Source organism: Grus americana, chromosome 3 (assembly GCF_028858705.1).
Source record: "Grus americana isolate bGruAme1 chromosome 3, bGruAme1.mat, whole genome shotgun sequence".
Lineage (NCBI taxonomy): Eukaryota > Metazoa > Chordata > Aves > Gruiformes > Gruidae > Grus > Grus americana.
In genome coordinates, this window is record NC_072854.1 from 71,226,576 (window position 1) to 71,252,608 (window position 26,033).

The 26,033-nt window shown below is 38.9% G+C and overlaps 1 protein-coding gene across 2 annotated transcripts in view; it reads right to left on the reverse strand.

Moving 5' to 3' along the window:
* Positions 1-26,033, reverse strand: part of PLEKHG1 (pleckstrin homology and RhoGEF domain containing G1) — a 135,822-nt gene that overhangs the window by 79,129 nt on the left and 30,660 nt on the right. For both annotated transcript variants that reach the window (XM_054821370.1, XM_054821368.1), the window contains one exon: positions 15,971-16,045. In XM_054821370.1, coding sequence (XP_054677345.1) covers positions 15,971-16,019 — 49 coding nt within the window. In that variant the 5' untranslated portion in view covers positions 16,020-16,045. The remainder of the gene's footprint in view (positions 1-15,970; positions 16,046-26,033) is intronic.

Genomic DNA, 26,033 nt, shown 5'->3' on the forward strand with positions numbered 1-26,033 from the left:
TACTGGTTTCAGCATCCAATATTGATAAAGAGGAATCTTGGCATTTTAGCAAGAATAATCTCTTGGGAGAATCTGAAGAGATGACAAGTGAACTTTCACCAACAGAAGTCATAATTAGGACTGAGCCAATAAGCAAACTTATAAGCCATTATTTTAACATATTATTTTGATCACTAAGTCATATGCACAAGGTTAACAGACATAATATGCAAAACCATACTTGAATACTTTGAAGAAGCACATAATACTATGTGTGTATATATAGATAACTAGCAACTATTCAACATTACAGAAGTGGCAGTGTTTTTTGTGTTTCTGAAAACAGAGTTCTTTGTACAACTTTTGGGAATTCCTTCACTGATGACTTATAAGCCTAACCTTCAAAATCCCACTTAGAAAAACCCATTTCACTTTTGAATGAGCTTCATAAAGTTTTCATGCTAGGAGAAGAGAAAAAAAAAAAAAACAAAACCCACAAAACCCCCAACATTCAGGGTTATATTACACACAGGAACTAAACACACATTTCCCATCTGTTCAATAAGTAGGCCACAGATTATTTTCTTCTGAAACCCCACCAACTTAAAAATCTGAGCCCTTTTTCAAGCTTTGCTGTTTAAATTTCAGTGGCATGTATACAAACCCACCCAAGAGCCTTCCCTTGCACTGTTATTCATATTTGCAATACAATATATATGAAGATAGAAAGGTAGGTATCTATTCAAAGAAGAGAGACCAGCCTCTGTCCTCCTCCCAGGCTTCTTCAGCAACACCTCTCAGCCAGGAGGCACTTCTTTGGTGGGGAGCTACGCAAGCAAGGCAGAAACACTGAATCCTTCTCTCCTTTCTAACTTGCAGCCAATCTGATTATCAGGGTTTTCAAGTACTCTGCCAAAGTACTGAGAAAAGATCACAGGATAAAGTCTAACAGCTACAACTGTGTGATTTAAGAACGAAAGTGACTTTAAGTCATCAGGTTCAGTACTGTTTCCTCTAATTACTGGACCATTTCCTATCTGGACATTTATAGTTTTCGATTATACAGCTGCTAAAATACCTGTGATCACAGATGACTGCTATATTCAACAGCATCCAAAGTTCAAGGTAACAAAGTGAGCTCAAAGTAGCTTTCATCTTCCTTTCCCCTTAACCCTTCAAACACTCCGAGATAGCTACTATATGGTAATGTAAGATACTGTTTGTCTGCAAACTGCCAAACAGGAGAAAAGAAAAAGAAAAGGCGGGGGGGGGCTACCAAAAAACCCTCTGGATTTAAACATTCTCTGTTATTTAGTAGTTTAGCATAGTTTTACTCTGTAATCCGCATTCCATTCAAAACCTTTAGAATCACTTTGGACCAGCTCAGAGCTTTAAAACAGGGATTGCTCCCTTTTTCCTACATAAGAGGAAAAAAGAGAAAAAGGAGAAAAAAAAAAAAAAGAAAAGAATGTGCATTAATTACAAGGTACTGACTGACCTGGATTAGCCTTTATTCCATGTCAGCAGAAAAGAATTCCTGACATCTGCATCAATTACAAGGACAGAATAGGCTGTTCCAAGTGGATTTCTTGTGAGAAATAAAGAAAGAAAGAAAATCAACTTTTGGCTTATTTGGATGCCTAAGTGTAACACTGTGTAATCTACTAATGAGACAGTACCTTTCTCATAAAGCCTTTCAAGTTATTTTAGGAACACAGCAATATTTAATCTCATCAAGTTTTTGCCTGTTTAGTTCTAAGTTGTTGGGAGGCCAGTTTTCCCTTATTTACAAATAATCATAAGTGTTTTAATCAAGTGGGATCAGGGAAACAATGCCTACTTCTAGACAAATAAGAGGAGGTGCAGGATTTGAATACAGTCAAGTCCCAGTACTTACATTTCAAAAAGAACCCCCCCAAAATTGTGAAGACTGCAAAATAAGGCATGAGATTCATTTACTGTCAGAAACTCTACACTATACAGACAGACAAAAGAAGCCTGATCTATTCACCTTACACAGTCCATAAGTATCTGAGGGTGACGGCCATTTCTTCGACCAAACAGAAGTTTAACGTTGGAAGCTAAACACACAGGCATGTTCAGTCTAGAAACGAGACTGAACTGATGGCATAATTAGGGATAAAGCCTCTGTCATGGTTGATTCTCCAATGTAAGTTCTTGCTTTAAAGACTAAATGTCTTTCTAAAAAGGATGATATATCAGAAACAAAGCCTACGCAGAAGATGGGCTTGAACACCTACTGCAAGTCCTTCCAGGCTTTAGAAACTTCTAGTGACCTCTCCAATAGGCACAGATTTAGCATTTACTCTTTCCTTCAGGAAGTCCACATATTTTTCTCAGCTAAACCAGAATTCATTTAAAACCAAAAATCCCCACTTTTCTTCCCATGCACCAAATCCAATAGGTAATACTTGTATTGACAGGCAGAATTACTGCCATGGACACCAAAATCTAGCACTGGATTTGGAAGAAAGCCTGATTAACATTTATAATCAAAACTATAGAGAGGGAAATTAGTTTTACTTCTATCGTTTTAAATTTTAGCTGTATACAAAAGTATCAAAAGTATTCAAATAATCCCCTTCCAATACAGAATGTCTCATATACAGTGATTTTTGCCGTTCTTCATAAACTCAAAGTTAAGACTCCTCTGCGGGGAGAGACTGTACATTAAAGTTAAAGACTTTGAATCCAAGACTTGGAATATTATGTTAATTTGAAAAAAAGGTAGAAAAAAGCTGACAACCTTTTGTTAGTGACTTAACAAATGTTACTATACATTGCTGAGTAGAAAGAGCACATTCTGTAAAACTTTACGTGCTATGAAGTGTTTCAGATGAAATATATAGTAGCAGAACTTGACATTTCAGTGGAAAATCAACTTCCAGATACATAATGTACTGTAAGAAAAATTATATCTGATGTATAAAGTGAAATATCAATTAGTTGTGCTTCTTGACAGATTGTAAAAACAACTATAGGCTGAAATGTTTGAACTGGGATTTTCATATATCTTTACTTAGTAACAAACTAAGTCTGCCAAATACAGTACTTGAATACATCCAGACTTAAGGAAACTTGCCAGAATGTCTAACTTGGCAGAAAAAGATTAAGCAGGATCTAGTCTAGTCAACAAGCAGTATTTTCAGTTCTGCAAGACTCAGTATTTTTTTGTTTTAATTTGCGTTCAATCCTAGAAGAATTACAAAAAGGCTCAAACATGGAACCAAGCTATCTCCCTATATATCAGTGTTTACAAACACGTTTGTTGGCCTATGTCAAAGGCAACCTATGTTATATAATTTTGCTTCAAACTCAGAAGAAAAAGAAAAAAGACACAGAAGTAAACCCACTATTTTTTCCCTCCATACATTACCTTCAGTACAATTTCCCCTGACCTCCAAGCTTTCCTCCCTCCTCCCCCCTGCCCGTGTTCTCTGTATTTTGCATTAAAGATTTCCTGGTATGACATTATCAGCGTTGCCTTTCCAGCTCTTTTATTCACATGCAGAAAAGGGCGTGGGTAACTTATAAAAGTAGCTGTAAAGTAAATATGTCTATAAACTTTGACAATTTTATAAAAGGCAGTTATTTGTATTCAGAAGTGACAATACAGTGACATTTTCCCACCATAGGTAAGTGCAAACCTGGTTTTGCATATCATACGCTTCAGTCACAGGAGTAATTCCATGAACTTTAAAATCTTTAAAAATTTTAAATTCATGAACTTTAAAAGCTTGTACACTGATTTTTATTCTCAGCAAAACTTTGATTTCCCCACCTCTCCAGGAAGGGACCCACAGAAGGCACCATACAGCTATCTTCTAAAAACATGAAGCTCAGCACCTCTGAAGAGAAGTGAAAAATGCAAAGAAAAAAAAAGCACAAGAAAACAAAAAATTTTTTTTCAATTGAAAAAATAGTACATTCTCAGACACCAAGAGAATGTAAAAATCTGAGTCAGATTCTCCCCCGCAGGGCCCATAAAAAAAAATAATTAAAAAAAAAATTCCATCATGCTGGGGGAGAGCACAGACCAGAATTATTTACCTGCCTTCCAACACACTCTCAACCACCATCTTCAGTCTGTTTACAGAGAGGAGGGCTCAGCGCTTAAAAATGCACGGTAATTCTGGTGGTTTTGGCTCAGCCTCCCAGGCCCTGGTTACACAACCCCAGCTGGGGCCGAAGCTGGCTCCGACAGCGTTGTACCGTTCCTCTCCCTGGCCAGGAGAGCTCAGCGCAGCACAAGGCATAGGAACATGCTGGTACGGTTTTGGATTTAGGGCACAAAATGACTCCCAAGGCATGATCTGAACCGTATCCATGCCTCTCCATCCGTCTGAAAGATGTGTGGCAAAACGGACTGGAGATGCTGTATTAATAATGTGGATTACAGCCAGGCCTGAAGTGATGAGCGAGTCGCTGTCTGTAATAAATGCACAGGGCGTCCATATATATTATAGAAGTTTAGGTCGTGATAAAAGATTGCAGAGGCACAGCTGTATTTAGAAGCAATTGTTCCCAGTGAGAAAGTCAGTTTCAACATACGAGTTTCCAGAAGTGGTGTGCAGAGCACTTTTCGTAGAACTGCATGGCACCACAAAGATGCACTGGGAGTTCCCATGGCTGCTTCTCCAAATCCAATGAAGCTTGGCATATCATCGTGAGCCCCTTTAGCTTTGGGCTTAGGTTGAAAATTCAGTACTCTCAGTACGCTTCCAAACTGGCAACCTTGCATAGTAGATAAACACTATTGTTAGAAAACGTTAGGCATAAACATAAGGCCTGTTCAAAAGCCATCAGTCCCTGCTACCCTCGCTGCAGCCAGGTCTTGCAGGAGGAGTTGCAGAACTGTAACAAACACAAGAACTCAAGTTCTCAATGGCATTAGACTTCTGAGCCGTAGGAAATGCAGGCATTATTTTCCTTCAGCCGTTCTCTTACGAAACACTTTGCTTAAAATATTTGAGCACTTCATTAAGTGCACAATGTTAACAACAAATATGCAACTAGCCAAATAACTATATTTGTATATCCCCAAATTATCATTTCAAGATGCAACCCAAAACCTCAGTCCTGCAACACATCTCAACCATATAGTTCCTACCACCTGCCCATTAGCTCCATAAATTGCAAGAACCCATCTCCTTCCAGGCTGGTAGTACAGTGCTCTGTTAACACCAAAGTCTGGAGAAGTGGGTCCAGGTATATGAGAAGATGTGGGTGTGAGGTTTGTGGTTTGTTTTTTTTTTTTTTTCCTTTCAAGAGATGGAAATCAGAGGGGATGACAAGCAATTGCCTTTAATAACAAATATGGTTTTATAGTAAAATCAGGGCGTTCTTCATAAATCTTTCTGAGGAGGGAAATGAGCAACAAGTTCATGGCACACTTCATACTCAAGAAAACCTTTGTCACATGGAAGGATTTTCTAGCTAGCAGCTGTCAGTGGAACAAGTTTTTAAATACTTTGCCTGTTTTAGCAGGTCACAAAAATATTTCTGTGGTCAGGTTGAGGAGGGCAACTTTGGGGCACCTTCAATTTCAGATTCTAGTGCCAGGTGCTATAAGAGTAGACCAGTGCCTCTAGTTAATATTGCCACTTCTTTGAAAGTTGAAAGCCTATGATTTCCAAAAATAAACTTTAGACAGTCTTTAATAAATAAAAATAATTTATTTTACTATCACTCAATTGTGAAAAATATACTAAAGACATGAGACACAAGATAAAAAAATTCCATTTATACGAATCTATACTTACAGCCCTAAGAAGGCGCTCTCTGTGTTTCACTGTGAATGATTACAGAGCTCCAAGGGCTGGGATCTAATACCACAACTGTCCCACTGGGGAGAGATCCTAATCAGGCACAAACCTTGAAATGCAGCCATTTGCTTTCTGGGAGAGTCGTAGCAGAGTCATATCTTCCTAGAGGATTTCCTGTTGCCTACAGACTGTGTATTTAATAAAAAGAACATTCAAGACAGGACATCCCATCTGTGGAAATGCTGGCTTGCTTCGGACCTGACCAGACAGAACCACCTCCTGGCCAGACATCAGGCAAAATTCCCTAATGATTAGCCTCCTACTTAACTTGATTCTTCAAATATTGCTTTCCATTGTGAAAGATATACCCTCTCATGAGATAAGATTCAATCACCAACATGAAATTTTTGTACAGTGAAAACTACAAACATATAAACTGATAACCACCCTTCTTACAAACACAGACTTGAGATGAAGCATGTGGTTCCTAACTAACTTGAAAGAAAACAGACATAACAGAACCCGAATAACTTTGATTGCCTGGCTTTCCTGGTCAACGAGGCAAGTCCAGACTTGCTAGGATAGAGGTTATATTCAAACTCTTACCACCTTAAACAAGTTCTTAGTCCTTCCATCATCTGAAGCACAGACTACATTGTGTGCATACGGGAAGAAAATTGTGTATTGCACCTGGAAGTTGTGTCCATTTTTAATTATTCTGTAAAATGTATGTTGTGGGGACCGCTGCCAAGTTGTGTGTAATGGAATTTATATTAAGCCCTGTTCCACAAAACCCACAACTAAGAGCAGCTACTATTTTCAAAGGATTTGGTAACTTTTAATGTCTTAAACCGCACGATCAGTTTTACAGCATGTTCTGACCAAAGAGACTACCAGAACATAATGTGGCTTTAATTTAAAGAATAAAAGCCTCCTACGTGCTAAATCCAACCTCCCCAAGGCTCGTTTGCCTGGACCGCTAATGGACCTGGATACAGCGCAACAGAAGCAGCCTCCCACCTTTCCCCCCTTCACCTCCCACTCGCTTCGGCTTGCTGACTCTTCAAGAAGCTGACTGCAGTAGTTTGGCATATTGCTCAAAAACACGTAGAAAGTTTCTATTAATATTTTATCGCTCATAAAACATCAAAGCTAGCTCCCCTTCTGGTTTATCAGCAAGCAGCAATTTCCCCTTTTTTAAGCTAAATTAAACTACAGGGAGCCAATTAAAAAAGCAAAACCCAATAACTAAGTTTTCCTCTCTATTAATCTCTCTAAATTTAGGATATATCAAGGCCTCTCGGCTCACTTCTAATGTCGGCGGCATAGTTTGAAATTACTGCTAGACATATAATTAGGTGACTAAAAGACAAAAAATCCCACTACAGCTCTTAAGTGATAATTAATATTAGCAGGCTTGAATCTGCTAACTGTATATAGTACCTGTCAAAGTTCTTCAGAGTCAAGTGGTAAATAATTGGGACGTATCTGTGCTGCTGCACGCCTCAGCAACTCAAAGGGCAAAAAGTCTTTGTATATTTATTTTTACCGCTTTGGATCTCTTGGATTTAAGGCTGCGGTCAGCCCAAGATGAAAGAACGTAACCTTGAGAATCTAATTTATCTTAAGAGCTGTAGCTTACTTTCACTGGTAGTAAGCAATCAATTTTTGGCTCTTATCCTTCAATGTCCTTTGAGTTGCTTTGGAAGAAATATGGCTGGGAAGGAAGGGAATCAATTAATCCAAAAACAGATTTCTGGCATGTCACTCGAATAAAGCAGCAAGATAAAATATGGAGGAAATTTCAAAAGGGTAAAAACCACAGTTTTTGGAATGAAAGCTGATTTACATTTAAGAAACTGTTGACTTTACAGTATTTAAATGTATTTTACAACCTATCAGTGTAAGTAAAATCCAATATTAATACTGACAGAAAGATCAACTGTTACTATTGCTCATTTTCTGTATATTAACCCTGTGCAGTTGGCAGCAGTCTGGAGTTCTTACCATTGCCTGTGTTTCCACACAACAAATATGGGGAGCAGTAAAAACCCTGGAATACACAATAGTCAAAAGAAAGGAAGAAAAAAAAAAACCAAACCAAAACCAAAAAACCCCACCCCACCCACCTCCCAAACCCACAACGAAACTGGCAGAGGAAGCTACTTTAAATCATGATTTCTAACGTGACAAATTTCACAGCATCTGCATCTTTTTAGGATGCTCTAAGTACTGCTGAACAGTAATTTAATCCATAGTAATTGCTTTAACAAAAATAACTGTTCTGTTTGGTGACAAAGTCTTCCCTTGAAGAAATCTCGAGAGCAGGAACAGCTATCATTCCCAACCTGGAAAAAGCAGATGTAAAGTATACTGCTAACATTTATAATCACAGAATAGCACTGTATTTGCCCTCCAGGTCACACAGAGCTAAGACTGCCATAGCAGAGTGTACGCTCTGTTCGGGGTCTTCTCCAAGAACTATTATTACAGCACTAATTATTTTTAAACAGGAAAAGATAATTTAAACCTGCAACAGCTTCTTTAGCATCAGCAGCACATTTCTGAGATGGTAGCAGTACAGATGCTAAGCATGACACAAAAAAAATGCTATTTATGATGGAGTATTCAATCAAGCATTTTCTTTAAAGTATTTGATATACATAGCTAAGCTCAAAGTAATGAATAAATTTCATAATTTGACACTGTGCATCATTCCCGATGGACATCCACCATGAAGGGAACTGTTCCCTCCTCTCCCATCCCTGGGTGCTCCCTGCCCAGCTTCGCATCACTTGGGCCCCAGCGCAGCTGCCCTCTGCCTCACCTGGCAATTGCCAGCCATACAAAACAGACCCCTAAAATTTTTGTTCCCATCGGAAAGGCAGACACTGGGAACTCATTTATGGCATCGCTGTTTTACTTGCAGGCTCCGTTTGTGGAGCAATTTGGGGGTGGGGTTGTTTCTTATGGAAACGTGATAAAGTTGAGAATCATATAATTAAAATTTCCACTGGCAATATTTTACTCCAGATAAGCAAGCTCAGCTCTAAGTCAGGCTGATGGTCAAATTACAGTTTTCAGCTTAAATGTAAACAATTTTTTAAAAAGTGCACAGTTAGGAGAGAGCCAGTTTTAAATAGCATCCGGCTGAGAGGAGTATTTACACTAGAACACACAGAAAATTAGTACACCACTTGTTTCTTTGCTTTAACAAGGAACCTTTGCTCCTCCAGGAATATTTGAATTGTTTTAGATTTCTCTCAACTTGGAACATCAATGTAGAAATAAATTAGACCATTAGCATTCAGAAGTGCTTTAAAGAAACTAGCTGGTTTTCATCAGGACATACCACATTTGATTGCTTCATGCAAGCCACATTTAGTCTCCCTATTTTGTACTACTCATAATTGGTTATTTAATATGTGCAGATTATTTATAAATCATTATATACATAATTTTGTATCATGTACAACTTATTTATACAAAAGCAAAAAAAAGTGTATCAAGCTCAAGTGCTACACTTAGTTGTTTGAGAACTAAGAATTAATTACCATTGAGACAGAAAAGCAAAACTAATTCTTTAAAAATGGGATCATCGATATAGAAAAGCCCCATAGTTTTCCTCAAGTTTAAGCAGTTCAGGCCACATAAGCTTTCTGTAACTTATGGATGACTGGAACACTGATCTCTGGCAGGACAGCAGCCAGCCAGGACACCAGGGAAAGTGTTTGGCATTTGAAGAACAAGTTATTCTACCTGTTAATAGCCCAACCTTTGTAATCAGTGACTTAACCACCATTACCTTACAGCAGTTGCATCTTCACTTCTGATGAGGAGCAGGCTTTACTGTACTCAGACATTTCACAGTGTCCAGAACAGTCTACTTTTCACTGCCCTAGATCAAGGGAGCCACCACCGCCACCTCCTCCTCTTCACTCCACTGAGCTGAGGAAGTTTAGAAGCCTGTCCAGTTAACAGCCTGGTGCCAACCGAGAAAGAAAGTGGGTCCAACCAGCGCGGCCCAGTGACTACAGCAGTTCATCAAAATGCTTTCAGGAAAAAAGCAAATTGATTCAATGTTGTGGTTTCATGCATCATAGCACTATCATAGAATATGAACCACACTGCAGAGCACAGGGGCTGGAGGCTGGTTGCAGCAAAGCAAGTCCTGTACAAGTACTTGCACGGCACAGTGGTTGCTTAGGCTGTTGCTAATATTCAGCTTCGGTGGACTGGAGCTAGCCCAAATTTCTCAAGAGAGGTATGACAAGAGTCATTATGCATTATGACAACAGTCTACAACCAGTGTTTCAAAGACAGACATGCCAACCTCTCACAGTGCGTACAGTCCAACAAGTTAGCAAGGAGTCAGAAACAGAATATCCAATTCCATCACCCTTCCGCTTTGTTTTTCTCCTGTTTCCAATCAGATTTCAAATCTGCTTGGCTTTACCACCTCCTTTTATAAGCACTAGGGTTAAGAATTTCAGATACCATCTTTATATAGACAGTTCCTCCTCCTTCAGATACGATTTTCAGAGGATTAAAAGCTGCTATAAAATGAGGCTATGATTAGGAAAGAAGGAAAAATAACCTGGCACAGGAAGATTGCATTACTGGGGACAGTGAGAACATAGTGAGCATGTACTATATTTCCCACACAGACATTCTTCTGGCTTCCAACCATTTTCAGCTAAAGGGATTTCCTCGGTTTGCAGTGCCTCATTTATTTGGAGCTGTCTTCCAGAAACTTCTCTGGCAGGGTACGAGCCACTGGGCAGCCCACAGATTCACATGGCTGCGCTTGCATGTTTTTCCTGTGCAGCATTACATATTACAGTGGAAATAGCATGCAAACATAAAGTCAGAGGAGTTATAAAGCTAAATAAGTCCTATCACAAACAACAGTAACAGCTGGTAGGCTCCCACTAGTGCCAGCAGGAACACAATGCAAGAAAAACCACTGCTGTTACTATAGGATATTTCACAATGACATAAGCTTGTTGTCCACTGGGATTTGTCAGTGGCTGTTTATAACGCCCAGGTGTAACGTTCGTTTCCTCCAGGATGCGAGTGCGAAGCACCAAGTCAGTAAGGGAGGATCCAGCTGGGGGAAGTCATGGCTCTTGCTTAATGAAAGAAGGTGGAGGAGAAAGGGAGAAAGGAAGAAGAGTTTGAGGGAGTTTAATTTCCTCACATCTTTCTCTTCAAAGACTTCTACTTTTTAAGGCACAGAAAAAAAAAAAGAAAAAAAACAGTCAAGCTGACTGGAGAAACTCAATAAAGGTTCCAGCACTCATATACTTTTTCTAAGCGTTTTGCATAAATCTACTGCTAAGGTAGCATTTGGCTGATATCCTGAAAACTTTGAGCATGGGAGCCTTCGAAATGGATACCAAGGTAAACATCATCTGGTTTCTTTCAACCAAGCCTAGCTAGGTTATGAGCAGCTGTTCAAAGGTATCACAAGAAAAAAAATTAATCAACAATCCACAGGATGAAGCACCTGGTTTTTACGAAAACCAGTCAGTATCATCAAAATTTTTGTTAAGCTATCAAAAAAACTGTTTTAATCTTATAAATAGATAATTCATACTGAGAAAACCTACAATCATCCCCCTACATTTTTGCAAATGAGCAATCGCCTAGCTCCAGATACCATCACGAGCAGTTGCTGTGAACCACAGCGGCCTCCCTGCAAGCGAGAGGAGGAATTTGCCCCGTGGGTGGGGTACTCCCAGCACAGCCCAATTTCCAGTGGTTAACTATGCTAGAAGTTTAAGAGTGACTTTCCAGCAAACATGAGCAGAACAAATGCTAATTCCTTTGCAAGCTAAACCAGAAACACGCTCAATCCACTTCCTGGTATTGACACAGTACATTGTTCTAAATGCATCCATTGTAAATAGAATATAATAGCCTTGCCGTAGGAAAACAGTTAAGAAACAGTTATATGTGGATCATGGTAGGGGTTTTTTGTTTTAATTTGTTTGTCTACCACTCCTTGATAGTTACACAAGCTTCTTGAGAAATATTTTTCACACGTGATATACACGCGCTTCCATCTTTGCAACAACCAAATCTCCAGGTCCTGGGTTTTTTCCCCCTATAGCACAAAGAAATCAGTGACATTTATAAATGTAGCTGTTGGCTCTAAAGAGTTTGACAGAAGAGGCAGCAGAAAAGCAAATAGTCTGCCCGCTCACTGGGGACCCTCGAGTCAAGGACTAAAGTTACAGTAACTTAATTACAGGAAACGTATTTCTCAATTGTCTGCTTCTGTGCGCTTCATGGTCTAACTCCAGCACACGGAGCAGTGGGTGAGGGGCAGGGAGGGGCACTGCTTGGTGAAAGCAACACTGACTTTTAAAAAGTTTCCAGATAATCAGTTATCTTGCCAACACTTTGCTCAATCCAGCTCGACCCTTATAAACGTGAAAGGTTACTTGTTAGAAGTTTGTAACAACAAATACACCTTTTTTAAAAAAAAAATAATGATACCAAGAATATTTCTTTGGAAAAAAAAGCAGCAATAAGATCCTGGAAATAATTCAGAAAGTTCACATACATGTTCATGCACATAAGTAGCAATGATATTTTAAACATAAGAAAATAAACACTCAATTTGGACTCAGTCATACCAGTGAAACATTTCTATGTACTAGTAAACTGTATAAACACAAAGTAAATAAAGAAATTGATATGATCAAAGACTATGGAAGTTTATCTTATAAATTATTGCTGGAGCAGCCACTGGCATATGCCTGGCAATTCTTTTCAGTATACGTAATCATAACATTCTTTGAAAGTAAGAGTATTTATGAGAATAAAACCTCTCAAAGTTCTAACTTCCAGCACTAATGATTTAGTATCATTAGAAGACACCAGCATCATGTTCTATCTTTAGTAGAACATTTTCATCAAGATGTAAGAACAGGTCTCTAAGCGAAGACACGTTTTTATTCATTATTTCACCTTTTTTCTTAATATCTAAAAGTTAATTTCAGAAGAGTGACTAAAACCAAAGCATCCAGATTAAGTCAAGTTTTGCTTTACTAAACATCATATCTGTCAAAGCACATTTTTATACAAACTGCTTGAAGAACTTCATAAGCTCTTATCACAACAGAATACAATAACTGTAATGTGAAAATGAAGACTCAGCACTATCCCGTAATTTTAATTAGCTATATTTTATTGTATGACTTTCTTTCCTTGCCAACATCACTACTAATCCATCTAAGTACCTGAGGACATGTTACTACAATCCAGAAAAAAAGTGTTTCAAGGTGTTGGTAGCTATTCAGCTTTTTTTCCTCATGCTAGTGGTGTATAAGACACAGGGCATCATAAAGACCAACACACTGCAGCAAGGTTCACTGAAATTGCCTGTTACACCCCAAAACCTACAAAGCTCATTTCCATAGGCAAGAAGTTTATCTATTTTTCAGGTCCCTCATACCTGGGTCAAAAACCTGAGAGATATTAGGTTAAGGAGGGAGGGAAGGTCAGTATCATCTGGCAACAAAAACAACGTGGAGAAGTTAGACTATTTCCAAAGGCCAAACATGAAAGCTGAAGCACAGTGTGCCAGAGAAGGCCCTGCCACGTCCATGCTTGCTGCCTTAGGAACCCCGAAATGGCACATCCCAGGAGGCTGGCACTCACCACGCCACCCATGGGAACAGCTCCCTTAGGATCTCATGATTTAAGGCTACACATGTCTACACATTTCTATATATGTATATACTGTATGTATTGTATGTGTGAGAGAATACGTTAACATACAACCTTATATGTGCAGTTTCTTAATGACCCAGACAATCATTTTTCATTTGTCTTCTGTGTATATTGCACATTTCAAGTCCCAGGTATCTCGTGCTAATTCCCTCAAAATGCACAACAAAGCATGCATGAACAAGATTTTTAGTTGTGGTATCCCTAAATGCTAGTCAAATTTGGTATCTGAAAGCTTTCCAGTTGTAGCTTTCATTGCTAATGTGCGGGACACTATTATGTACCTGCTTGATCAGACAGACATCAGAAACTACTGAAAAACACAAAGATCTTGGAAGTACTGAATGAGATCCTCAAGGCAGTTTCTAGATCCCAGCTGAACTGCAAAAAATGTTTCTGGAATGGTTTTTTACCTGTTCACCATTCTGGTGAAATGAAACCACGTTTACAGAAGCAGAGAGACACTGAAGGCTTCATGGGTCTTCCAAAAATTAAATGAAATGAGCAGCTCCCTGCCTCCCTCTCCTGTACCTAGATGTGAACAATCCTGCGTTCAGCTTCAACCTTCTAATTTGGGGATAGAGCTAGCAGGAAAATGATTGGAAACTGGTACCTGGGGTGTCCAACCCCAAAGTCTGTTGTCTTCTCAGTGTCTAACATGCACACGCTAACTCTCAGTCCTCACCCGTCCCTCTTCACAGGCATCCATCTCTGATTGCCAGCATAAGGAGGAGAATCAATCTTTGTCTGATGGCCACGTGATGCCATCAGTGACTCCATCACTAATGATGCTCTGCAGGATTCTTCTGTTCCTTTTTTCTTCCCAGACCCCTGCTCCCAGCCCATCCACAGCTCTATGCTATCACAAGTCCTACCCTCTCTAACTCCTGATGTAAAGCCAAAGCAAACCTTACAACTCACTCACTGGAAGTTGCTTAAGTGGTAAATTAAAGTGCAATAAGAGAAAATAAAGTTACCTTTCACACAGTGAGTTTTCCCCAGATTTGATCTGAAAGTTTTACATCATCCCTATGTCTCAATTTACCAGAACTCCTCTCAGAGGCTGGAGAGCCGAAATGTGGCAATATCTGCCACCGTTCTACAGCCAGAAAAGAAATTCAATATATAGCATACGTAATCAGTGTAATTTTAACACATTTAGACGTCATTAATACCTAGGAGAGCCACAGAGGTGATCATGTAGGCTACTTTTAGGGAAGCAACGAGCAAGGTGTGTGAGAATTTGTTCCACATCCTAACTTGCAGCACAAGTGGAGGCTTTGGTTCTAACTGGACTTCATCACAGTGCTTTTAGCATGAGGATTTATTTATAAGGGGGGCACACAACACGTGGATCAGAGAGCTCAGTCTTTGAAAGACTAGCTGTAACTGCTTCTCCCTTTGTGTTGAGACTTCTCATAGTAACGTGTTAAGCTTTACCGTAAATTTAAAAAATAAATTAATAGAAAGGCCTTTTGCAGTTAAGCATAGCTTAATACCCTTTACATGGAAAGAAATTTGTTTCTCTGTTGTTATTGATGCACATTTCAAAATTATTATTGCAGCATGTTCCTTGATGCCTTTCAAATGTCAAAATTGAGGTTCAAATGCAAAAAAATATTTAAAACTAAATTTTGAGGCTTAGAGAGAAAGCAGTATAAACCAGACTGAGCTGCAAGCTTTACTCAAAATAAAACACACGTTTGAATAAATACAGCCCTTGTGTGAGGACAGCAATGATCTCGACAGCAAGCGTACGCAAGAGCTACTACAAGTTTTGCCACAAAACTGGGAGAAACCCCTCACAACCTTTATGTGAAATAGAAAATGTTTATAAAATATTTTAATGAAACATTCAGCAGTGATTCTGAGGAAGGACTCAAATTAGCAGGATTACAATTGTTTTTAAAGAAAAAATCTGCCCTGAAACCAAGTACCAAACTTTCAGATGTGGGAATTTAAAGTTAATGGACCTTGAGAAGAAAAAATGGTCTGATTTTCAGAAAGACTGAGCATTTCAAGATTTCACTGATTTTAGTGGAAATCACGCATATTCAATTCCTCCTTGTATCAGTCGTCCCACATCTTAAATGTCAGCTTTGGTTCTATGAGACTTAAGTATTCCATATGAAAAACTGGCCCCAGTCAACCAGATCTCTTTATTGAAAGGGGACAAAACATCTTCTCCAAACTTGAAATCCTAGCAGCCCACTGGTCCTCCCACCTCATTATATATTTTAGTGCTCTCGTGGATGGTGGGCTAGGGAGAGAGGGAAAGGTTACACAAAAATAAGTGACAAGTTCCTGCTATTTAGATAAACAAGCACACATAAAATTAATTCAGGTCTCCCTTAACTTTAAGGCCAGTAACAGAAACTCACTTTTTAACTCGAAAAATTCTTCACAAAATCACAATGCTTCTTTTCTTCAATAATTAGTCAAAAAAATGAAAGAAACCTACTAACCTTCACTCCTGGGGACAGGTTCTGTACCACCTGGTGTTTTATCTGGCATCTCTGCAGACACAGGCTGTGTAAAACCTAATGGACACAAAGCAAAGAAAGCGTTCTCCATCAAAACCTGTATGTTTCAGTAGGACACTCCTCCGCCCCATGACCCCCGCGAAGGATGGATTTTCAGCTTTCATCATTTCCGTGTTTGTACGTAAGCTATGTAAACAAGCAAAACTCCCTACAGATTAGCTGCAACACCTTTCAGTAGACCGTCACCTGGACATACTGCCAGGTAGGTGGGCACAAAAGGACCCTCTAATAAATTGCAGTGGTAGATCAAAAGCACTAATTACATCTGGTGAATGTCTGTCTTTGAGTTTGGATACTGTTTCCACCACAGTGAATTTCTAGTGAGAAGCCTATGAACTGGGACGGAAGAGCTGCTTACACTCACACACTGCTGAAGGAAAGAGCGGCCATGCGGAAGGTCACGTCAGCCCACAGTAAACATAAAATGCCATTAACTTAAAGCTTTACTACGTAGTAGAGCACCAACATTTCTTCCATCCCAGCAGTAGGCAGAGAAGAAAAGCCTTCTCAGAAAGGCAGCGAGCCCGTCTCCTCTTACAGCGGTGTTATGTACCCTCTGTGGTACTGGCTGACGTTCAACATGTGGCCAACACATACTGACTGGATTTTATATCCTCCTTTGAGTATCTTCCCATCACCCACTGGACCGACACTCCATTTTACATAATGAAAGCCTCAAGATCAGATAGGATGCACCAAGAAAAGACAATTCAGCAAGTGCAGGATTCTCTGCCTGAAGGAGACCGTGCGCCAAGCAGGGCAGGGCCTCCACCTCAGCTGACAATCCACGCAGCACAGTGCTGCGTACAGCGCTACACAGAGCACGCAGCACTGGAAGTACCAGCAGTACAGGCTTAATTTCTAATGAAGTCACTGAATTGTCTTGTTTCTAACAATGTTGAGGCAACAGAGCTGATTTGGCAGGCAGATTTCAGATGATCATCAGATCCAGACCTATGGGAGACCTCCCTGGCTCACCCTGCAGCAGAACTGAGACTGATAACAAATAAATGGCCTTTCCCCCTTCTTAAATTATTTTGCTCTCAAATTCATATGGCTTGTTTTGAATCCTATCACCAGGCCTAGAATGAAAACATTTCTGCCCTAGCATCCAATAAAGGGCTTGGGTTTACTTTAAAACCAAGCTATACAAAATATGTAGGATTTCTTAAGCAATTTCAGTCACAAAAAGTATTTCAGGTGTGCTATCCAGGGCAAGTATATTTGTCATATTTAATTCACATATTTGTGACAGGCTTAGAAGTGTCAGACGCATCTGAGGCTACAATCCACTAGCACATCCTAGGGTACAAACTAATTCTTATTTAGCCGAAGGAAACTCTACTACTTGTTATTTCCTACATCAACCAATTCATCTCTACTCAAGATAAAATCCACCAAGTCTTACTCGGGAATTACTTTGTCCTTAGCACAGATGTTTCATCCACACAACATTACGCATACCAAAGAATTGGAACTAGCCAAAAATCTTCTCTCAACTCCTGCAAATTAATAGTGATAATGCTTATCCACCTGAAGGTCTGTGCACATGAGTTCATAAACCACAGCTGGACAGTGTCACAAACTGAATTAACAAGTGTGCCCTCAACAGAGGATTTAAACAACTATAAAGACCTAACAGTCTCCAAAATCCTTTATAAGTTTGCTGTAAAACAGAAACCTAGTCTCCAGAAGGCATTTAAAAAAGTAAATTTGTTCTTCAAACAGATTATTCAAATTTAATTATCTATGCTTATCATCACAAAACAGTTGGCTAGAATAAATACACTGACCAATTCTAAAACTTGGCAAGCTCATATCCAACTCTCTGCATTCAATGATGTTCTACGTATTGTCTGTGAACATTGCACCAGTTTATAAATCAAATTCCAGTTATCCAATGATTTACTAGTAAAGTTGATAGGAACAAGTTAATCACACAGTGCATTTAAACCAAGAAATCACATGAATAAATACAATATTTACTTCTGTGATTCCTTTCAAAATCCAAGAAAATGTTTTCTATAAATACTACATTTCAAATAAATAATTTCATATCACAAATTCAGGGAACTACATGTGTGAAATAAAAACCCATGATTTTCCATGTATTTGTTTTCTGGTTTTGGTTGGTTTGAGTTGCACAGAATTGAAATAAATATGTAAGTAAACTTCACCATGAAAATGCTTACAGAGTAACTCACTGACACATCAGTGACATAAAATTGGTAGACTCAGAAATAATTTTGGGTTTCTTTATTGTCATTTTGTAAATGTCAATAAAACACAAGCAAAGACTTCTTTTTTCCTGGCCTCTTCAACCCCTATTTTTATTTATGCAAGTTCAATTTTCCTTGCCTAAAGCAGGCCAACATTTCTTTCTACTTGACTTTCTAAAGAAGTGATAAGCTTGCTTTTGTTTCATCAAAACTCAGCACCAGAAAGCATTACACTTAAAAACACCTTCCAACAGTTACTTGTCTGGAATTTAACAGAGTGCCTGTGCTCATCCCTCTCTCTGGAGCATGACCTATCACTCCCAGAGCAAAACCAAGCGGGATTCAAACAGGTGTTGAATGACCTTGGCATTTTTAATAATGGAATGGTAAATTGAAAGCTGGATCATTCAATTACTGCACGCAAACCAGAGTATTTACTGAACAGGTTCAGGCTGTCCACAGCTACAACAGCTCCATTTCCAGAACTCATTTGGATAATCCAGGTCAATTAAAAACCCACTATCCCGCTAATAGTTTTGCACAGATTTACCAATCTAGCAGCTCTGCATTACAGTAACTGATAGCAAGGGAGGCTTAACATAGTTATAACAGGTTGAAGAAAGTCAGCCTCTGTGACACATCTTCAGAAACACTTGCCACCCTCTGTAATGGTTTTTAGTCATGACACAGTCTGGGAAACGTGTTGCTGTTTCTCAGCTTTTTCTAAGTTGCACAGGAGATTAGTACTACCAGAACAGTTCAACCAGATGCAAACGTGACAGGACCACTACAGAGCCTTCAACATTTTCCCGTAGCATGGTCAATTTTAAAATTACACCTAAAAACTGAGGTCCAGTTACGTGGCACAGAATAGTATTTTAAGTGACTTCTTTAAAAAGCATAGAAATCCACATATTTTAAAATCTAAAGAGTATGCTTCCTACCCCCCTTCCTCATTAGTGCAAACTGGTTCCACATTGTTGCTAGAAATTGCAGAATATACTAAACAACTTTTAAAAAAATAATCCACATTTTTGATAAAAAGGCCTATTTCACCACTAGTCATATCACCAAGTAATCAATGAAGATTTCTCTTCATGTAAACCTGATAAACTTAATTCTTTTAAGATTTATTTTGCTTTTCTTTTCTCCTCTGAGAAGTATAACAAAGCCAGTGGAAGGAGAAAAGATTAAAGAAAAGAAATATAGAACTCTGCTCTTCTTTTCTGTAACATACCACGTTTTGAATGACTCAGAAAACAAGTCAAAGTTTAACATTTATTTATTTATTTATAGAGTTCCTAATTTTAATCTAGGAAGGAAATATCTGACAAATACTATTCATCAGACTAGGAAAGTAAATCTCTCTCTCTCCAGTAAGGCCAAGCAGGATTTATGTAAAATCTAGCAGAGAAGCAGCATTTGGGGTATAAAATTGCTAGTAAGATGTAAAACAAAGTAATTCTTGCTCACTGTCTATACAAATAATCTCCGCTTATCCAAACAATCTTTTTGCAAACTTTGGGTTACTACAACTACTAATTTCAAGATCAATCATGTAAAACCAGTCCTGTCAGATCCTTCCAAATACTCTTGCAATATAATTATTGATATAGTTTTAATTGCCTCTGCATCTTAGGCTCAGCTATTCTAGTAGTCCATAGGGTACTTGGTATTTCTGAATTCATCACTCAAAGCTCTTTCTTTCACTGCTACCTATAGCCTACTCCTCTGAGCACTTTCTCGGTGAACATCCCAGTAAGAGAACTTGAAATACATATGCATTCATAAAATATGAATAAACACAGCTCTACTGTTTACATTTCTTAATTAAGCAAAACTCCTTAACAGTAACCAAAAACATTCAGATGTATGGCCATGCATTTGCACAGGCCATAATCAGCCAGGGCCACCCAAATGGGCATACTGGGAGGTCCTGGTTCAAGAAATTTGTTGTTCCTTCTAGTAGATTGGTTTGCCTTTAAAATCCTGAGCTGCTAAAAGTCACAAAGCAGCTTTAATGTTATGAAAAAAAATAAGATTTCAGGGTCATTAAACACAGGATCTAAATCGATAGTATGCTATAAGCTAAATTCATGTGAAAACATTCAAACTTATAGCACCATGAGTGGCTAAATACTTTAAAAAAAAAAAAGCATGCTCAGAAAAAATAGGGTTGACCTGCATTTCACAGATAAATATTGTCCTTGCCTCTTAAGTTAACTGTACTTTGCTAAAAAAAACCATTCAGGGTTTCCAATTATTCAAAATAGCTATTAATTGAAGTATCACAATTTTCAATTTTAAAGTTTCATGGAAAAATTTTCATTGGAGAGAAGACTTCTGTTCCATTTTTGTTCTCTCAGCAATTTATCCCTGTACTGTAAAAAAGTCTCAAGCAGCTTGAAAGAAACTATTGTTCATCATAGGACTGTTTGCAGTTGTAACTATGGAGTCCAACTATGTATTTATGTTGAACAACGATCATCACTAACCAAAATCTAACCTGAACCTTCTCCTTTGTGTCAAATCCCTCACTCCTAGTCTACATCTGTTCCAAATAGCTGGAAGTGATCATATTTAAGGAAGTTGGTTGGATTTCTTAAAAAAAAAAAAAAAAACAAAACAAAACAAAAACTTCTCAACATACAGTGCCTTAAACAGACACTGCACTTCTTTCCCATCTTCCAGAGGCACACCTAGCATCAATGGTAAGAACTGCTTCTGCTGTAGCCAGTTTATTCATGATCAACATAAGCATTCCTTTAAAGTACTGTATTATATTTTTAATTGCAGCCTTTTGCAGATTAAACAGCCAGTGCTTTATTAATACAGATCAATACATGGAGCCCTGAAGTTCCACATTACACACTGGGCTGTTAACAGTAAAGCCATCTGCTGGTTTATTTTTAAACAGTATTTGGATGAGTTCTTCCCTGCTGCAATTTAAAAAAAAAAAAGTGTAAGGGTGGGTGGGGAGAAAATGGGTATCAGTAGTTTTCTTGACATAAAATATTTTGTAAACAAACAAGGACACTTAGATGTCCACACAGAGCCCGGACAGACTGTCACGCTTCTCAGGTGGATGATATCAGACACTGCGTTTCTGAATGAGAACCCCAAAACCAGCACTCAAAGTCTCAGGTTGCAGGAGGAACTCCAAACACCAAGGAAGACTATGGTAAAATTCTCACCCACATTAACACGACCAGAACTTGACATCTGGCTGTTAAATACCACGTATATCTTTGTTAGAGAACAACAACATTCGTCCCAGATTTAGTTTTTGCCATTTGTTTACCTACGAAATCCCTTCTGGACCAGATGCATTGCTTCTCTGAACCCGACGAGAACAGCTTTGATCCCAGGTCACATAAGTCATAAAAACAAATTTTCATGCTAACACTAACACAATTCTTTCACATGAACCAAGAAGTGACACTGAAAGAAACTCTAAATAACATGGACAGAAAGGATAGAAGTTACAGGGACACAAAACACCGTACACCATCAAGCCTCACTGCTGCTCCTATTCACCACCACCCCTCAGCCCTTCTAAGCAACATAGCAGTACCTGTTTAAGATTAAGGTGTTATTTCCAATTAATATTTATTCCTTCAAAATTGCACAGAATTCTAATGGCCCCTTTCATTCCCTTCCAGCAGAGCTCTGGATGTGGGTGTGAGTTACGCCTTCCCTTCTCCAACAGTCCTCTCCTTCAAAGTCCCACAAAAATCTCAGCCTTTTTCCCCTGCGCATCAACACGTACCAAAACGTTTCAAAGTTTTTTATTTTTTTCTTCCTTTTTTTTTTTTTTTGTAAAATGCTATACTTTTTGCTATTTTTCCCCAACAAAGTCATCCTTGCACCTTATTCTCCAAATAAAGGCCAGTAACAGTGGCACTTAAGAAAACTGCATCACGAGATGAGCTGGTCCAAACAAGACCATCTGAGCTATGTTGGCAAGAAGGAGCAAAACCTCCTTCGCACGTTGTTTGCCCCATCAATGAAAGTCATAGTGAACATCACTCACTCTCCTGCTCCCTTCTTCCAAACAGCATAAATCTACATCATCCTCTGCATAGTTTCTGGAGCTAATCATCCATACTGCAGCTGCAATCCAAAAAAACCCTGACTTTTGCCCATCAAAGACCAAATCACAGAATCCCTTTGTCACTTTCATTCTGGTTTACTGTAATTCACTGTGTTTGAATCTGAAAAACATCACAAATGTTCTAGTATAAGGAATGAGCTGTCTGGCTCCTCTGTGGTTTAACTGCTCCACATACGTCTTCTCCCTCCTCCAGCCTCTCCAATAGCTCTGAATCCATTCCCAGTGCTACCCCAAGGCTTTGGTCATGGTTTTTCAAACCCACTAAAAGATCAAGTTCAGCAACTAATCACTGTGTTTCAGTCTGAAAGTCAAGACAGCATATTTTTTACAAAGTAACACAGGATGTGAGGTCTAGGAGGGACCATAACACGTTATCTTCTCCTTCAAACTTTGCATAGAATGAACTTCTTGAAAAGATGAGACTTAGTCAACATTTGGTCAGTGTCCAACCACATTGCAAGACTCCTTACTTAACATATGCTGCTACTACGCCAAGTGAAACAAAGAGGAAACCTTCCCCACAGGGTCTTCTGGCAGGAGAAAGAGGGATCATAACCTTGACTGACACTGCCCTTACACACTTGTGAAGCGTAAGTTCAAAGCCTAAACAGAAAGCTGTCAGTTTTTATTGGTGAAGTACATGTATTTACTTCTGATGCATTAACTCTGTGTTGATCACAGCAATTTACCAGCTCTGCAGAAGCAATAGCTTTCAAAATCTAGTCATTTCAGTGCAGGTTGTATGACATTACTAAGTATGATTAACCACTGTTACTATTCTTTCTGTAAAAATGAAATGTTAATGTGTATTTTTGAAAATATCCTCTTTTATACATGCAGCTGTGCTCCAGATCAGCCCTATGTTGCATATAATCATGCTGTCCTACAGCAAGCTGATAGAAAATGACGCCTCTCCTGTGGCGACAGGAAATCGTGACGGCGCTTTCCCACGATGACGTATCTCTGAACTCTGACACCACCCGTTCCAGCGAAGGTCCCGCAGGTGGCACTAGCTGCTCCTCACAGTACCGCACAGTGCTCAACTTGCAGACAAAACCAAATGCTCATAGCAGAAATTGCTGAGCCCTTCTGGTGAGGATGCCAAGCAAGTGCTACAAATCCTTCTGACTTTACAGCTATCTGAATAGTACTACCGATCGCTCAAGTCCGCATTTGGAGTTGGACAGCCAGACAGCAAAGCCACTATACCACCTTTTGCTTATTTAAAAACTTCCCATCATCAGAATAAACCACAGTTCTTCTCTAAAGCACTGGCATTTTTCAAAATACATACACCTATATTGCTTCTCTCATGCCTTTGTACAAACCAGTTAATCTCAGCAGCCCTCCCAGGTCTTCACAAAAGTTAAAACACCCCACAAAAAACCAAACAAACAAAAAAATCCACCAAAAGACTGCATTTCACTTACACACAGTAGGTCTCACACTTTGGACACCTTCTTTTAAATCTAATCTTGAGTATATGCACAGACTTGGGTAAGGTAGCTCAGCACAGGACATGCCTGACACATACTCTGAAGAAAAGCAAGAAGAGCAGGACTGTAGGTCAGTCCCAAGACATTTAGGAACTTACAGGAAAGCCCCAGCATAGGCTATACGAGTACAGCAGTAGCAAGTCATAGCTGCTGAGTATGGCTGTTGTATCCCAAAATACCGCTGTCATGTACTCAAAGAGATCTGCTCCTCAACAAGTAGGCAACATATTGTACGCAAATCATTTTCTGAGTGATTTAAAGAATAACGAGTTGTAACGCATGACATGACGTTACTCCACAAAAAACAGCCAACAGCAGTTTTCATTGTTGAAATTTACAAAGATAGAAATTAATTATTTTAATTGAGCTACGATTACATTGTTTTCCCATTTCACTTTTTAGATAATATTAGTTCTACTGTTAAGAGCTAATTAGGACCACAAAAAAAAAATTAGAAACAAAACTATTTGAACAGAAAACCATTCAAATGCCCCAGCACACACAAGAGCACACAGTTCAACATTTTCTTTACTAGAAGAGTTTATTTCCAGTACCATTAAGTTGTGACTCTTCAGTAACGTACATACAAAGTGCTGAAGCAGCACAAAAAGGCATCATGCACATACACCAGCTACAGCACTAAAGAGACTAAAGGATTTTGGAGTACAAGTCTTCATATTGCAAGAACAGTCAAACCCATATCCAGAACCATGACAGTTGCCAGAAGAGGCCACGTGACATTTAGCAGCATGAAAGTTTTTCCTTCACAAATTCTCCAATACTGTAAGAACTTGCACAGTCACTTTCTAGTGTCACCTGAGGGAGTTACAGCCAAATACAGTCTCTATCCATTAGCTTTTACAGCTGTGCTTCTGTTTTGCCCATCGTTCACCCCTCTAACATACCCACTCCAGCTTGGTATCTTGACTTTGGCTTAAAAAAAAATTGGGTTTTTTTTTTTTTAATTTACATTTGGTATTTTCACTGGTCACTAGCATCTCTCCTTCTTACAAGATGCATTTTCTCATAAGAAAAGTTTCAAGAAAAAGAACTACAGATGCATTAGGAATCAATTTCCAATAAATTTAATTCCAGTGAGATGCACAACATAAACCTCACTACTGGGACAAAAATTCTGGCTTAATAAATTAAAAAAACCTTCCACAGCTGGATATGAACCTGTCAAACTTCAGCAATAACAAAAGTTGCTTTATAGTGTACACTGTTAAGGAAAGGAAACTGAAGAGGAAAGAATTCCGGCAGCGTTGATCTCAGAACGACTCAAATTCCTTTTCAAAGCTCTGAACTCTGCTACAATTAGGAGAGATGCTGATTTGGCTAACAAACAACCACGCAGATGCACACACGCAAAGCTTCCCTCTTCAGCCTTTTCCACATTCAAGTCTCTGGTGCTCAGCAGCTGCAGCTTTAGATTCCTGATTAAGGGCAAGGGCTCCTGCTGCTCAGTGCCCCCCTAGAACATTAAAAGAGCCAACAAAAAACCAACAACGATTAAAAAAACGAAACAAGGGCAATAACCCAGCTAACATCCTAATAGTAATTTTGTAATCCCATTTCTGTTATACAGGAAAGAGCAAGCAAAACAAAAAAACTCCAGACTTCTGTGCCAGGCATACATAGTAAAGAGCCCCCGATACCTGCTTTCACAGGCTTTAGTCTCCTGCAAATCGCTCTTCTATTACAGATGTTGTGTGGTAGAACTTCGAGAGATACTTCACATTTTGGTTGATGCCTGTGCTTAGGATATTGCTACACGCTGCCTTGGAAAAGAGCCCTGCCATGCAAATTCATCATTTCACAAAAGGTTCAAGTACTGGAGAAAATAAAATCAAAGCAGGCTGGCAAGGAAGCAAAGTTGTTGTTGAAACACAAGGAATCCAACCAAAGCAAGCAAGTCAAATAACAGTGAAAGTAAATTACAATATGCAAAGACTTAAATGAACTTGAATCCAGTCCTATGTGCTGAATAAATATTACAGCAACAGATAACGTACCGATGGATTCCACTGTATCTGAAGAATTCTCTTACTGTGGGAGAAACCTCTTTACTGTGTCTGTATGCATTTCACCTTCTGACACTTCCTTTACACATTTCCATTTCTGTTACGGGAAATTTCTTGACACCCAGCTAAAGT